Here is a 13294-nt window from a genome sequence, read left to right as displayed (position 1 = left end):
CATACATTGCTGATGTTTGATCATATAAAGGGGACATAAGAAATGGCATCGTTAAGGCCAGATGGTTTGATGGTTCTCAAGAAAAAAATCCACCTGGCTTCTTTCTGTAGCAAAATGCGGTCATAATTGCCGCCTCTAGGTGACATCTTGACAGAATCAATCACCTGGAATTTGACTGATGATGCATTGCCTTTATGAAATTCTGATACATGGCGTGCAATCGGGGTGTCTTTTGCATTTTTAATATCCAAGGCATGTTCCCCAATACGCCGCCAGAGCTCTCTGATTGTTTTCCCAACGTATTTGATGCCGCAAGCACATGTCATGAGATAAATAACCCCGACCGACTTACAATTGTAAAAGGATCTAATGAAAAAGGTTTTCTCTAAGGTGCTGCTGGCAAAACTCTTGGTTTTGTCTATGAATCTACAGAATTTGCACGATCCACAGGGAAATGTCCCTGTGAGCGAACTCTGTAACCAAGACTGCGGTTTCGGACCCGCATATAAACTGTGCGTCAGCATATCCCGTAGATTGTTGCTACGCCGGTAGGTGACTAAGGGTCTAGATGGAATTATGCTCCCAATGTCGGGATCCGATTTGAGTATATCCCAATGTTCGACGAGTACTTGACGCACAGCCTCATGGGCACTATCATATGTGCCGATGATCCTGACCGTACTGTCACTCGTATCTTTCTTTTTAGGGGATAGCAGAAGGTCCCTGTTTGTACTCAAAGAGTGTTGGTATGCCTGTTTCAGATATCGCTGAGGATACCCGCGGCATTGGAACCTATGCTGAAGATCCCTCGCAGCCACCTTGAAGTCTCCCAAATCCAAACAATTCCTCCTCACCCTAAGGTATTGACCCTTTGGAATCCCTCTTTTGAGGGCCAAAGGGTGCCCACTCTCCCATTTCAACAGATTGTTGGTAGCTGTGGGCTTCCTGAAAACATTGGTGCTGATGCACCCATCAGCACCAAGTGAAATGGTGAGGTCTAAGAGGGAAATGACGGCGGAGTCAATCTCCGACGTAAAGAATAGCCCCAGTGTGTTAATATTCAGGGCTGCAACAAAATCCTGGAACAATTCTCTGCCACCCCCCCACAGGATCAGCACATCATCGATATATCTGATCCAGAGGGGGATGACAGAGTTAAAATGTTCCATATCATCACAGAACACCACCTCTCTCTCCCACCAGCCCAGGTAGAGGTTCGCAAAGGTAGGGGCACAGGGACTGCCCATCGCGACCCCCCTGAGCTGGTGGAAGATCCGGCCGTCAAACAGAAACACATTATGTTTGAGAATGAAGCTGAGCAGCTCCATAACAAAAGTGTTGTGGTTCTTACACTGCTCGCCTCTTTGTTGGAGGAACGTGAGGACTGCTCCACAGCCCAACTCATGAGGAATTGAGCTGTAGAGCGCCTCTACATCAAGGCTGGCCAACCAGGTGTTCTTATCACAATGGACCTTGTTTAAACGCCCCAATACCTCCATTGTGTCCCTAACATGTGAGGGCAAACTATTGACGAATGGGCGTAAAACGGTGTCCACATAAGTGCTGATGTTGGCCGTCAGGCAGTTATTCCCCGACACAATTGGCCTACCCTTCAAAGGCTCATAGCCCTTATGAACTTTGGGCAGACAATAAAAGGCCGCTGTGACTGGGTACGTAGGTAGAAGAAATGCTAACTCAGTCTTATCAATGAGCTTCTGTTCCAGAGCTCTGTTCAAAATGCAGGACAATTCCAACCTGTAAGCTGGTGTAGGATCAGACGGGAGTTGCTGAAACAACAAAAAAGAACTGGGCCTCAATCAACAAATAGATCATATGGTGGTAGAAATAGGGGTCAGGGTAAAAAAGGACGAGGTGATAGAGGTTATGGTAACAAGGGTTTTTTTTTAGACAATACCCCTCCAGTATCTCAATACATGCTACGGAACAAACAATGACACCTCATCAATCTTCCCGACTGTCATCCAATATTTCAACATTTCCCAAGAAAGAGGAGTTACAAATTATTAATCTATCCACCCGTAGTTTGACCATCATGGAAGCCCTGTGGAGCCCACGGTGTTTGCCCATACCCTATTTTGCACCTGTACTATATTAGTGCAGTGAATGTCTGCGCGCTGACATTCACTGTTAGGTGAGATACCTGGTGTTTTGGCACCAGGCATCTACCTTGTTAGTACCTGGTACCCAGGTTCAACACCTTGCACCTGTGGTAACCTAGCCCCCTTAGTGTTGGTGGGTTTATTGTGAGGGACCCACTGTTCACCATACGGTGGCTTTTGTGCCGCCTGTACGGCTGTTCTAGGTGAGGCCCCTCATATGAGTTCTGATTGATCTCGCTGCGGACGCAGTGACATAGTATTTACCCCTTATTCTTACAAAATAAGTTAATAAAGATTTATTAGTTTGTTTTAGCGTCCCAATTTCACTTATATTTGTTCCATTGTGGTTAAGGACGCATACCCTATACACTCAATTTAGTTTCCTGTACTCCCGTGGCCTAAAATAAAAAATGTTTAGGCTCCAGTAGGCCACATTTTTGACAGTTTCTCTTTAAGACCCTTTTTTGTGGGAATTTTTGCCATTGATCCCCCTATGGTATGTCACTGTCCATGTTGTGGGATGATTTGTGCACTTCTTGTAAGTATTTGGTGGCTGCAATAATCACCTGATTTTTCAGGTTCCATTAAAGTGAATGGGGCCGCTGCGAACTTGCGGTTCGCGAACATTTGATCACGTTTGCAAATCGTTCCGGCTGATGTTCGTCCATCACTAGTACAGATTTTCTGTTTATTTAAACAATCCCATTGAATTCTATAGGGAAAACCATTCTATATAAGGTGTGGAATCATCCAAACAATTGACATGCTGTGAATGCTTTTAGTTATGCAGAACTTGACTGGTCTTCTTAGTAAACATTGCCCTACACATGGATTCCAGTATGTTGTTTCTATAGGAGATGCATCCTGGCCCTGATGACAGTAAGTCTACTTTTACACTGGCAGTGCAATCTCTGGATTAGCCGAATACGACCCATGGAGTATAATGGGAACCGGTGGGGATTCAGCAGCATAAATGTCGGCTGGAAAAAAATTGGCATTTATGCTGAGGCGCGGCCAGTTTCCCGACGGATCCCATTATAGTCTATGGGGTCTGGTAGGCACGCGTCACTTTCCAACTATGCCGGATCTGGAGAACTCTAGCCAGAACAACCTGCTGGATTGCTGTGTCACATGTGTGAAACTAGCTCGAGAACCCAAACATCCCTCCGCCACATAATACAGCAGGATTATAAATGTCATGGAAAATTTGGGTGGCGGAGCCTGTTACAGATTTTGCATCAGGTCCCAGCTGCTTCAAGCTATGCCTCTGATTCCTCTGTGTGGAGTTGACTGTAAACAATATTGTCAGCATGCAGAAAAGAGAACATTAAAAGTGCATTAGTAGAAGTACTAGTCCATTACATTTCTAAAATATATCACAGCATTCAATAAGATATTGTCATAGTTAAGAGATGGAAGCAGACGCTAGATAAGACTGTGACTGGTGCTTATATGAAGACACAGTCTCTATGGGATCATAACATATTCACAAAGATGAAAAGATGCTTAGGCTCATGAATTATGAACAAGTAAATGTAATAGAAAGCAGTAGAGTCAGTGTATGACAGTAGAGCGCAGAGAGGAGAAATCTACAATGTAATATGATTGGAATAATACTGCATTCAGTAAACAATTGTGATGCTTTACCGAGTCACCCACCCAGAACAAAATACGTACAGCCAGGTCCATAAATATTGGGACATCGACACAATTCAAACATTTTTGGCTCTATACACCACCACAATGGATTTGAAATGAAACTAACAAGATGTGCTTTAACTGCAGACTGTCAGCTTTAATTTGAGGGTATTTACATCCAAATCAGGTGAACGGTGTAGGAATTACAACAGTTTGCATATGTGCCTCCCACTTGTTAAGGGACTAAAAGTAATGGGACAATTGGCTTCTCAGCTGTTCCATGGCCAGGTGTGTGTTATTCCCTCATTATCCCAAATGCAATGAGCAGATAAAAGGTCCAGAGTTCATTTCAAGTGTGCTATTTGCATTTGGAATCTGTTGCTGTCAACTCTCAAGATAAGATCCAAAGAGCTGTCACTATCAGTGAAGCAAGCCATCATTAGGCTGAAAAAACAAAACAAACCCATCAGAGAGATAGCAAAAACATTAGGTGTGGCCAAAACAACTGTTTGGAACATTCTTAAAAAGAAGGAACGCACCGGTGAGCTCAGCAACACCAAAAGACCCGGAAGACCATGGAAAACAACTGTGGTGGATGACTTAAGAATTCTTTCCCTGGTGAAGAAAACACCCTTCACAACAGTTGGCCAGATCAAGAACACTCTCCAGGATGTAGGTGTATGTGTGTCAAAGTCAACAATCAAGAGAAGACTTCACCAGAGTGAATACAGAGGGTTCACCACAAGATGTAAACCATTGGTGAGCCTCAAAAACAGGAAAGCCAGATTAGAGTTTGCCAAACGACATCTAAAAAAGCCTTCACAGTTCTGGAACAACATCATATGGACAAATGAAACCAAGATCAACTTGTACCAGAGTGATGGGAAGAGAAGAGTATAGAGAAGTAAAGGAACTGCTCATGATCCTAAGCATACCACCTTATCAGTGAAGTATGGTGGTGGTAGTGTCATGGCGTGGGCATGTATGACTGCCAATGGAACTGGTTCTCTTGTATTTATTGATGATGTGACTGCTGACAAAAGCAGCAGGATGAATTCTGAAGTGTTTCGGGCACTATTATCTGCTCATATTCAGCCAAATGCTTCAGAACTCATCGGACGGCGCTTCACAGTGCAGATGGACAATGACCCAAAGCATACTGCAAAATCAACCAAAGAGTTTTTTAAGGGAAAGAAGTGGAATGTTATGCAATGGCCAAATCAATCACCTGACCTGAATCCGATTGAGCATGCATTTCACTTGCTGAAGACAAAACTGAAGGGAAAATGCCCCAAGAACAAGCAGGAACTGAAGACAGTTGCAGTCACCAGGGATGAAACCCAGCGTCTGGTGATGTCTATGCGTTCCAGACTTCAGGCTATAATTGACTGCAAAGGATTTGCAACCAAGTATTAAAAAGTAAAAGTTTGATTTATAATTATTATTCTGTCCCATTACTTTTGGCACCTTAACAAGTGGGAGGCACATATGCAAACTGTTGTAATTTCTACACCGTTCACCTGATTTGGGTGTAAAGACCCTCAAATTAATGCTGACAGTCTGCAGTTAAAGCACATCTTGTTCGTTTCATTTTAAATCCATTGTGGTGGTGTATAGAGCCAAAAATGTTAGAATTGTGTCGATGTCCCAATATTTATGGACCTGACTGTACATAGATGAGAAATTAGGGCTTCTTTATACAGGCCCATACAGCAGGCAGTCATTGGGAATGAAAAAGTTTATTCCCGATCATTGCCTTCTTCTTTACTGCATCAAATGCAGCAGTTATGGCTCCTGCATGTAGACGAATGGTCGCTAATATAATCATTCATCCCCATACAGCTCCAAGATACTGTGCTGCTAACAAAAGTAGATTTTTTTTCTGCCACATCAAAGATGCAATTATTCAACAAACGAGATGCCCCTTGTCACATTTACAAGCACCAATTATTAGGAATAAGCTTTCACAGAATTTTTTGCTCCCAGTAATTGCCCCAATCCAAGGTCCATGTAAAAGTAGTTTACAATGCAAAAAAAACAAAACAAAACAGTAATAATAAAAATCAACAAATAAATAATGAATGGTGATAACTGTATCTGTTATGGTAAGGATCCCAAAGCCAGTCCATATAACACCTGCAAGAATCAAACCGCCTGCAGGTCTGCTGAAGAGAACGTAGAGATCTCCATAGGTGAGATGGATGCTGTCTAATAGAGATGGCCAGTTCGCAGTGTTCGCCAGCGAACACATGCGATCTGCCATCTTAATTGACAAGTCCGGCGAGGCACAGTCCCCCGGAGGCTGTTCTCGGAACTGCCTGCTCCCGGAGACCTCATTTCATTTCAGACCGACTCGTGCACAAACACAGGTAAGGACTTACCTGTGCCTCGCCGGACTTGTCAGTTAAGATGGCAGATCGCAGTGTTCGCTGGCGAACACTGCAAACTGGCCATCACTGCTGTCTAATAGGAAGCCTGAGAATGACCAAAATGAGAGTAAATGAGACGTTGACATTTTACAGGTTATATGTACAGTAGTATAGAGCTCACCATATTTGCGCCATCATTTGAGACTTCTCAAGTTTCTTGTCACTTTTCTAAGGTAGCTAAAAAAGGGGCAGGGCTTAGCGGGAGTGGAGGAGCCATCGGATTTACTATAACGTTCGGCAGAACCTGACATAAGTTATAGCTCAAGATTTGAGTTTCTGGCGCATCGGGTGCTAGAGAAGTGCCTAATTTATTAAGAGGCATCTGTGTCTTAATAAATTTAAGCCCATCTTACTCCAAGAAATAGGGAATACACTAGCTATGGCACAACTTCTTAAATCGGATGGGTAAATGGCAATACAAACAGGAACAAACAAGCACACACAAGGATTAATAGAGAATCAGGGGGAACCGTCTGACACTTACAGCTCAATGAGAGAATCCAAATCACTGAAGATGTCTCTTGGCAGAGTCTTAATATGGTTATTGGCCAGGGAACTGGAAAAAGACAATAAATTGAGCATGAGTCTCAACTGCTGAAATTAATGAACACAGACAAAGTGAACAAAACCAAGCGGAATATAAAAGCAGATCCCTGGACTTACAGATGGGTCAGGTCACGGAGGCCTCTGAAAGCATGTCTGAAAATAGTCTCTATTTTATTTCCTTCTATAAACCTAAGAAAAAAGACAATATTATAGAGAAGGTACATACTTATATTTTTCATCAGTAACAGCAGTCTGCCACCAAATAGAACCACAGGCATTATATAGAATAGGAGCTTTAATTGCTGAACATGACATCTTTTTTATGTCAATTTATCTACCCAGCTGGGTAGTAAGTGAAGTGCCCTGGACTCTGGAGCAAGGGTAATTTGGAGTACTTTGTGGACATTTGCCCCTATTGCTACTACACAAAGCCATCAACTCCCTACTTTATTGCACTTTGAGGGGTTAACTTGCACCCTGATTTATTCTGTTGTGTACACTTATACTGTTTTGTATGGTTGAATTGCATTTTATATGTTTATTGTAATCCTTTTTGTTCATTTGCACATTTATTGCACTGTATTTGTACTGCACTGTGGAAAGGGTTAATGCATAGTCAGCTAATACTGAGAAACTTTGGGAGTCTATGCACTGAGAAGTTAGAAATCTTCCACAGTTATTATAAGGGACTATGTAAAGTTTTGGAGGGAGAAAAAACAGATACAAACTGCTTAGTCATTCCTATAGATTTGTATTGAAACTCTATACAAGTCTATGGCAGACTGAAACTGCAACAATGTTTCTTTTTGCACTGTATTTTTCTAGCTTAACCCCTCACACTGGAAAGTTGTAGTTCAGCTAGAAACTGTATAAAAAAGAGTAGTAAGAGACCCTAGTTGTCTGCAAATAGGGATTGGGGCTCAGTAGGAGAGACTGTACCAGAATGGACTAGTGACCAGAAGAACAGGTTAAGACGGGGATAATCTGTCACAGACTCTGTGACCAGGAAGCCAGCTGGAAAACTAAGATACAGACCCTGGGCCACCAACGCTTTGGCCAGGGTACAAACCTTCTGAGAGAGAGAGAGGGACATATACTGTAGCTCAGGCCTTTCCTCAGCACAAAATCTTCTTCTGCCAGGTCAGTGCATTGCCTGTATTATTTATCACTTGAGTTCCCCAGTAAAGAAGCACAATGGTTTACCCACAGACCCTGACTCTCTGGACTTATTTCCCAAGTCCACAATGCCTTACAATCCCCTCCAGACAGCAACAACATGTTATACCTTGACTGTGCCAGGGAGACTCAACAAAGCATTAGGACCATCCTAAACCTGGCCACTGAATGAGAAAAGCTGGAATGTTTGTTTGGCATTACTCTATACATGTAATAGCATAATGGTGGTACAGAGTGAAACAGCAAAATCAAAGCCAAAAGATCTTTGTACTTAAATGGGCCAAATAGCTTTGGCTGATTTAAACAACTTGTAGTCATCATGGACAAGCACAAAGGCGCTCATTGTGAGCTTCACAGCTTAAAAGCAAAACTGATTATAGCACCTTTAATTTGTGCTAGAAACCACATCCTTCTATCTTCCCATCCCTGTGGTTGTTGCTGGAAACATAAAAAGTCTCTGGGTGATCCAGTGATCCACTTCACTATTATTGTGACTTATCTCTGATTAATAGATCCAGAGACACATTCTAGCCGATTACAACCAACTCTACCATTAACATTATTTTCTTTTACACGATACAGTATGTCTCTCCAGCCTTGTTAACATCAGACTGTGAATAAGGTAGCTCACTCCATCTCTCCCAGCAGGAAATAACAGCATAGTCATAAATGGGAGCTTTTAATATTTTTCCTATCAGATAACAAAGGGGTATGCAGGTTGTCCAAACAATGTCTCCTGCAATTTTTTTAGGTGTTCTATAGGGCTGCATCTCTCTGTTAGAAGAGGAAGCAGTAATTCATGTGTTCTCCCACTTTGTCAATATTGATAGGAACAGCATAGAGCACTTCTAAGAGGCTTATTTGTGAAACACTGGAGATGTACTGTATATTAAAATCAGTTTCTTATTGTGTTGAAATATACAATGCATTCAGAAAGTCTTCATATCCTTTCATTTTTTCAGACTTTGTTATGTTGTAGCCCCATAATGATAAAGTGAAAACAGAGTTCTAGAAACTTTTGCAATTTTTTTCAAAAAAGGAGAAACTAGAATTTTGCATGGACATAAGTATTCAAGCCCCTTGCTATGGCACTTGAAATTTTGCTCTGGAGGCCTCCCTTTTCTCTTAATCATCTTTGAGATGTTTCTGCGCCTTGATTGGGGTCTACCTGTGGTAAACTCAGTTGATTGGACACGATTTGAAAAGACATACCCCTGCCCATATAACGTCTCACAGCTGACAATGTATATCATAGAAAAAACCAAGCCACAAGGAGGAAAGAACTGCCTGTAGAGATCAGATAAAGTATTGTGTGGAGGCACAGATCTGGAGAAGGGCACAACAATGTATGCTGCACTGAATGTTCCTAAGAGCACAATGGACTCAATAATTCTTAAATGGAAGAAGTTTAGAACAACCAGTACTCTTCCTAAAGCTAACTGCCCTACCAAACTAAGTAATTGGTGGAGAATGGCCTTGATAAGAGAGGTGAGAAGTCAGAACCCAATGGTCCCTCTGGCTGAACTCCAAAGATCTTATCTGCATATGGAATAAATGTCCAGGTCAAACATCATGGCAGCACTTCACCAAACTGGGCTTTATGGCAGAGTGGCCAGAAAGAAGCCTCTCCTCAGTAAAAAGACATATGAAAGCCCACCTGAAGTTTGACAAAAAGCACTAAAGGACTCTCAGACAGTGAGAAACAAGATTATCTGGTCTGATAAAACCAAGATTTAACCTTTTGGCCTCAATTCTAAGTGTCATGTCTGAAAGAAACCAGATACTGCTCATCACCTGCCCAATACCATAACTACAGTGAAGCATAGTGGTGGAAGCATCAACCTGTGGGGGTGGTTTTCAGCTTCTAGGGCAGGGAGACCGGTCAGGGTTGAGGAAAAGCTTAATGGAGCAAAGGTCAGAGATAGTCTTAATAAAAACCTGATCCAGAGTGCTCAAACATCTCTGGAGAGACCTGAAAATTACTGGACACTGAGTCCTCTCCCAATGTGACAAATCTTGAGAGGATCTGAAGAGAGAAATGTCAGAAAACCCCCAAATCCAGTTATGCAAATCTTGTGGCATCATACCCAAGAGGACTGGAGGCTGTAATCACTGCCAAAGGTGCTTCAGCTAAGTAAAGGGTCTGAATATTTATGTGAATGCAATATTTTAGTTTATCCTTTTTAATAAATTAGCAAGGATTCAAAGAACATTGTGGCAGAATAAAACTTCATATTGACACTACTACTGATAATAAAACCTCCACAAAAGGTATGTTTGTCCTGCTCTTCTCAGCCCCAACCTGTTCACAGTCCAGACTCCCTTAAAAGTTAATCTTAGATTAAAGAACAGTACTTCTGCTGAGTTTTTTGTTACCAAAGTCTGCATAGTTACAAGCATTGTGGTTGGTTAATTCAAGGTATGGAAGCCCCGCCTCGAGGAATGCCCCAAACCCTTTCAGGAATACTCACTTATATGCAGGCCTTACATAAGTCACATCCCTTTTTGGCCTGGGACAGTCTGAAGTTCTTTAATAACACTCTATCTAAGCACTCTACTGAGCACTGAAGACAACTATGTGTGAATACACAGTTAGGCTTCCAGCCTGCCTCTTATCTCACTACCCCTGCCCCAAATCCCTATATGTGTTTCTCTGACAGCTCTGTAAATGTCTCTATTCTCTGTACATCTCTCTTAGTATCTGAGTGCAGGCAAGAGTGAAGAGCATGCAACTTCCAGTGTATAGCACTGACAGAAAGTGAACAGTAACTTAGCACTAAGAGACACACTGAGAAGATAGTGAGAGGAGCGGGGCTGCAGCATTCAGCACTGATATTAAATGTGCTCTGTTACTGTATACTTACTGTCAGCGCTAAGCGCTGGAAGACCATTCTCTGCTCTCTTCCCTGAGCTCAGTAACTAAGAGAAGTGCAGGGAAGAGAGACATGTACACAGCTGCCAGCAGTTTGCACTGGCAGCAAGTCACATTGGCAAGGACATAGCAGCGATAGGGAAAATTTAGCAAGGCAGGGGCTGGGGTACTGACAAGTGGCAGGCTGGTAGACTACCTCTATATGTCCACATAGCCATCTTCAGCACACTGAAGACAGACTGTCCTTAGCAATGCCCACTTAGAAGTCTCTTTATATCCCATTTTCTAGTAGAAAAAAAAATGGCCCTAATATTACAAAAGTGTTCAACAACTCCGGCCCTACACTATATTAAAAATAAACTGAGAAACAGATATACTGTAATAGTGTTTCTTAGGGCCGTATAAAATGATCCAACAGAGTACATGATCAGAAGAGGATTACTTATAATATGCTAATTCAACTTAAAGGCTATGTTCACCTTCAGAGACAATTTTTGTTTATGATTGAATTTTATTCATTTTTGGCTAAAAATCATATTTTCAATTGGCCTTTACTAAAAATATTGAGCCATTCTTTTACAAAGGGTTAACAGTTTTTCTAACTGTGTGACTGATACTTTCACTTTGTGTCAGCCATGTAATAAACCTTATCTCTAAACTACTAAGAGGTCATAAACACTTATTTAAGCCCCATTCTTATCAGTAGATTAAGAACTGAGCTTTACTGAGTGTTTATTTAATTTCAGAGAGTGGAGATAAGGAGCCCGTCAGCTCCCCATAATGACGGGAAAAGACAGAAAATCCACTGGCTGCTACGACAGCATCGCATATTGGCAAGTTTATTTAATGTGATGTCAGCTATTGGGTGGCAGGCTGATTTTTTTTCATATTTTCCATAGATTTATTTTTGGTTAAATTGTGCCTGTTTTTCAGTTTCTTGTTAAATTTGCTTTATGTATATGGCATTGCATAGCAAAAAAAAAAAAAAAAAACGTAAAGAGAAAACAAAATAGAATTTTGTTCACTCCTGGGCAGGCAAAGAGATTTCAGGGCTGTGCAGTGGGAAGCAGGTGCCTACCCAAAAGTGAGGAAAATGAAGCAAGAGAAATAACAGTGAGGTTCTTGATGACAATTGTAAAAGAACTATAAATACAAAAACATTTCTTTAATGCAAAGAAAAATCACCAATTTTATAACCTGTGTGGTAACCACTATTATCCCAGTACAACAATAAACAGTTTTTATTCTTGTTAGCAGGTCTCACGACAGACTGAATAAAGTAGCTTTCTCCTTCTCTCTCAAGAGGAAGTCACAGCGTGGTAATAAAAGGACATTTTATAATATGTTAGGGGAGTTTAAATTTATTTTTGCTTCTGTAGTAAATACTTGAAACAGGAGTTCTTCACTCTTTGTCATATGCAGTTTCTTAGTCAATCACATGACAAAAAAAGTGACCCTACTTATGATGACGAGCTGTGATTGACAGACAGGGGAGCTTAATTTCTAGGTCAAAATTGGGCTTCAGATCTAAATTAAACTGAAATAAAATTAACTGAAACATTTCTATTCTTTGTGTTTCCGGCACCTTTAGATAGGTCACACATCATATGAATGGCCATATTACAAATGCACATGCCAAAGGATGAAGAGAAACAAAATCAAACATATGACATTAAATGAAGCACTTACAGGTATTCAAGGTGAAAGAGACCAGCAAAGGCATCGTCTCGAATGACAGTAAATGAGTTAGAATTCAGCAAGCTGAAAATGAAGAGAGCAGGTTAGAAGCAAACCAGATTTTATGGTGCTCAGCATTAGCCAAGCAGAATTTATCGACTGCTCTAGCAAAGGACTGAGAAGTGCAATATTCTGCCTATCTCTGCTGAGTCAATCTGCGCTGACTTCAACAGGACACATAGCACTAATGCTTTTAGGAAGCAGTTTGGCCGAAAACGTCGTAGCTTTACCTTCATGATGTAACAGGACACTTTGCATTTTAAATGTGATCTTGGGAAAATGTTGAGTAGAGTTTTGCTTATTAAGACTTTATGGAAGTGGAGAAATGTATTGAGCACTTATGTAAATTTTATTACGACTTGATATTATGGCAATGATGATGTAACATTAAAAAGCCGGATTAAGGAACATTTCTATCTCTAGATAGATGCATCAGCATTAGGAATGCTTAAAGAAAACCTCCAGTGTGAAATAAATAGTCATAGCCACACAGCTTCTCATGTGCAATACCAGTGTGAGTCATTTCCCTTCAAAGCTAGGCCATTTGTGCTGTAAACCTCTCCATCTGCCTAAGTCAATAACAGGTAGCTGTAATCATTGTCTTCCATGTTACAGATATAGTGGGGATGCAGCCCGGTCATGGTCACTCTATCTACACACATTATATTTGATACTCCTCCCTTTCAAACTGTAGAGAGAGAGAGACAGAGCGTGTCTTTCTGATGTTTCTGTGAGCTAAGCTGAGATCCATTCTCTATTTATTTAGCCATGTATCT

At 41.3% G+C, this 13294-nt stretch overlaps 1 protein-coding gene across 2 annotated transcripts in view; it reads right to left on the bottom strand.

Moving 5' to 3' along the window:
- The window catches only part of LGI2 (leucine rich repeat LGI family member 2), a 64406-nt gene that overhangs the window by 28488 nt on the left and 22624 nt on the right, over positions 1-13294 (bottom strand). The window contains exons 3-5 of one of the 2 annotated variants that reach the window (XM_040420559.1): positions 12471-12542; positions 6851-6922; positions 6672-6743 (exon numbers count right to left, since the gene is read on the bottom strand). In XM_040420559.1, the coding sequence (XP_040276493.1) occupies positions 6672-6743; positions 6851-6922; positions 12471-12542 (216 nt within the window). The remainder of the gene's footprint in view (positions 1-6671; positions 6744-6850; positions 6923-12470; positions 12543-13294) is intronic. The other variant, XM_040420560.1, reaches the window with a different exon arrangement.

Source organism: Bufo bufo, chromosome 2, assembly GCF_905171765.1.
Source record: "Bufo bufo chromosome 2, aBufBuf1.1, whole genome shotgun sequence".
Taxonomy (NCBI): domain Eukaryota; kingdom Metazoa; phylum Chordata; class Amphibia; order Anura; family Bufonidae; genus Bufo; species Bufo bufo.
The sequence above is the reverse complement of the archived record's forward strand: the minus strand, read 5'-3'. Positions and strand labels throughout refer to the sequence as shown.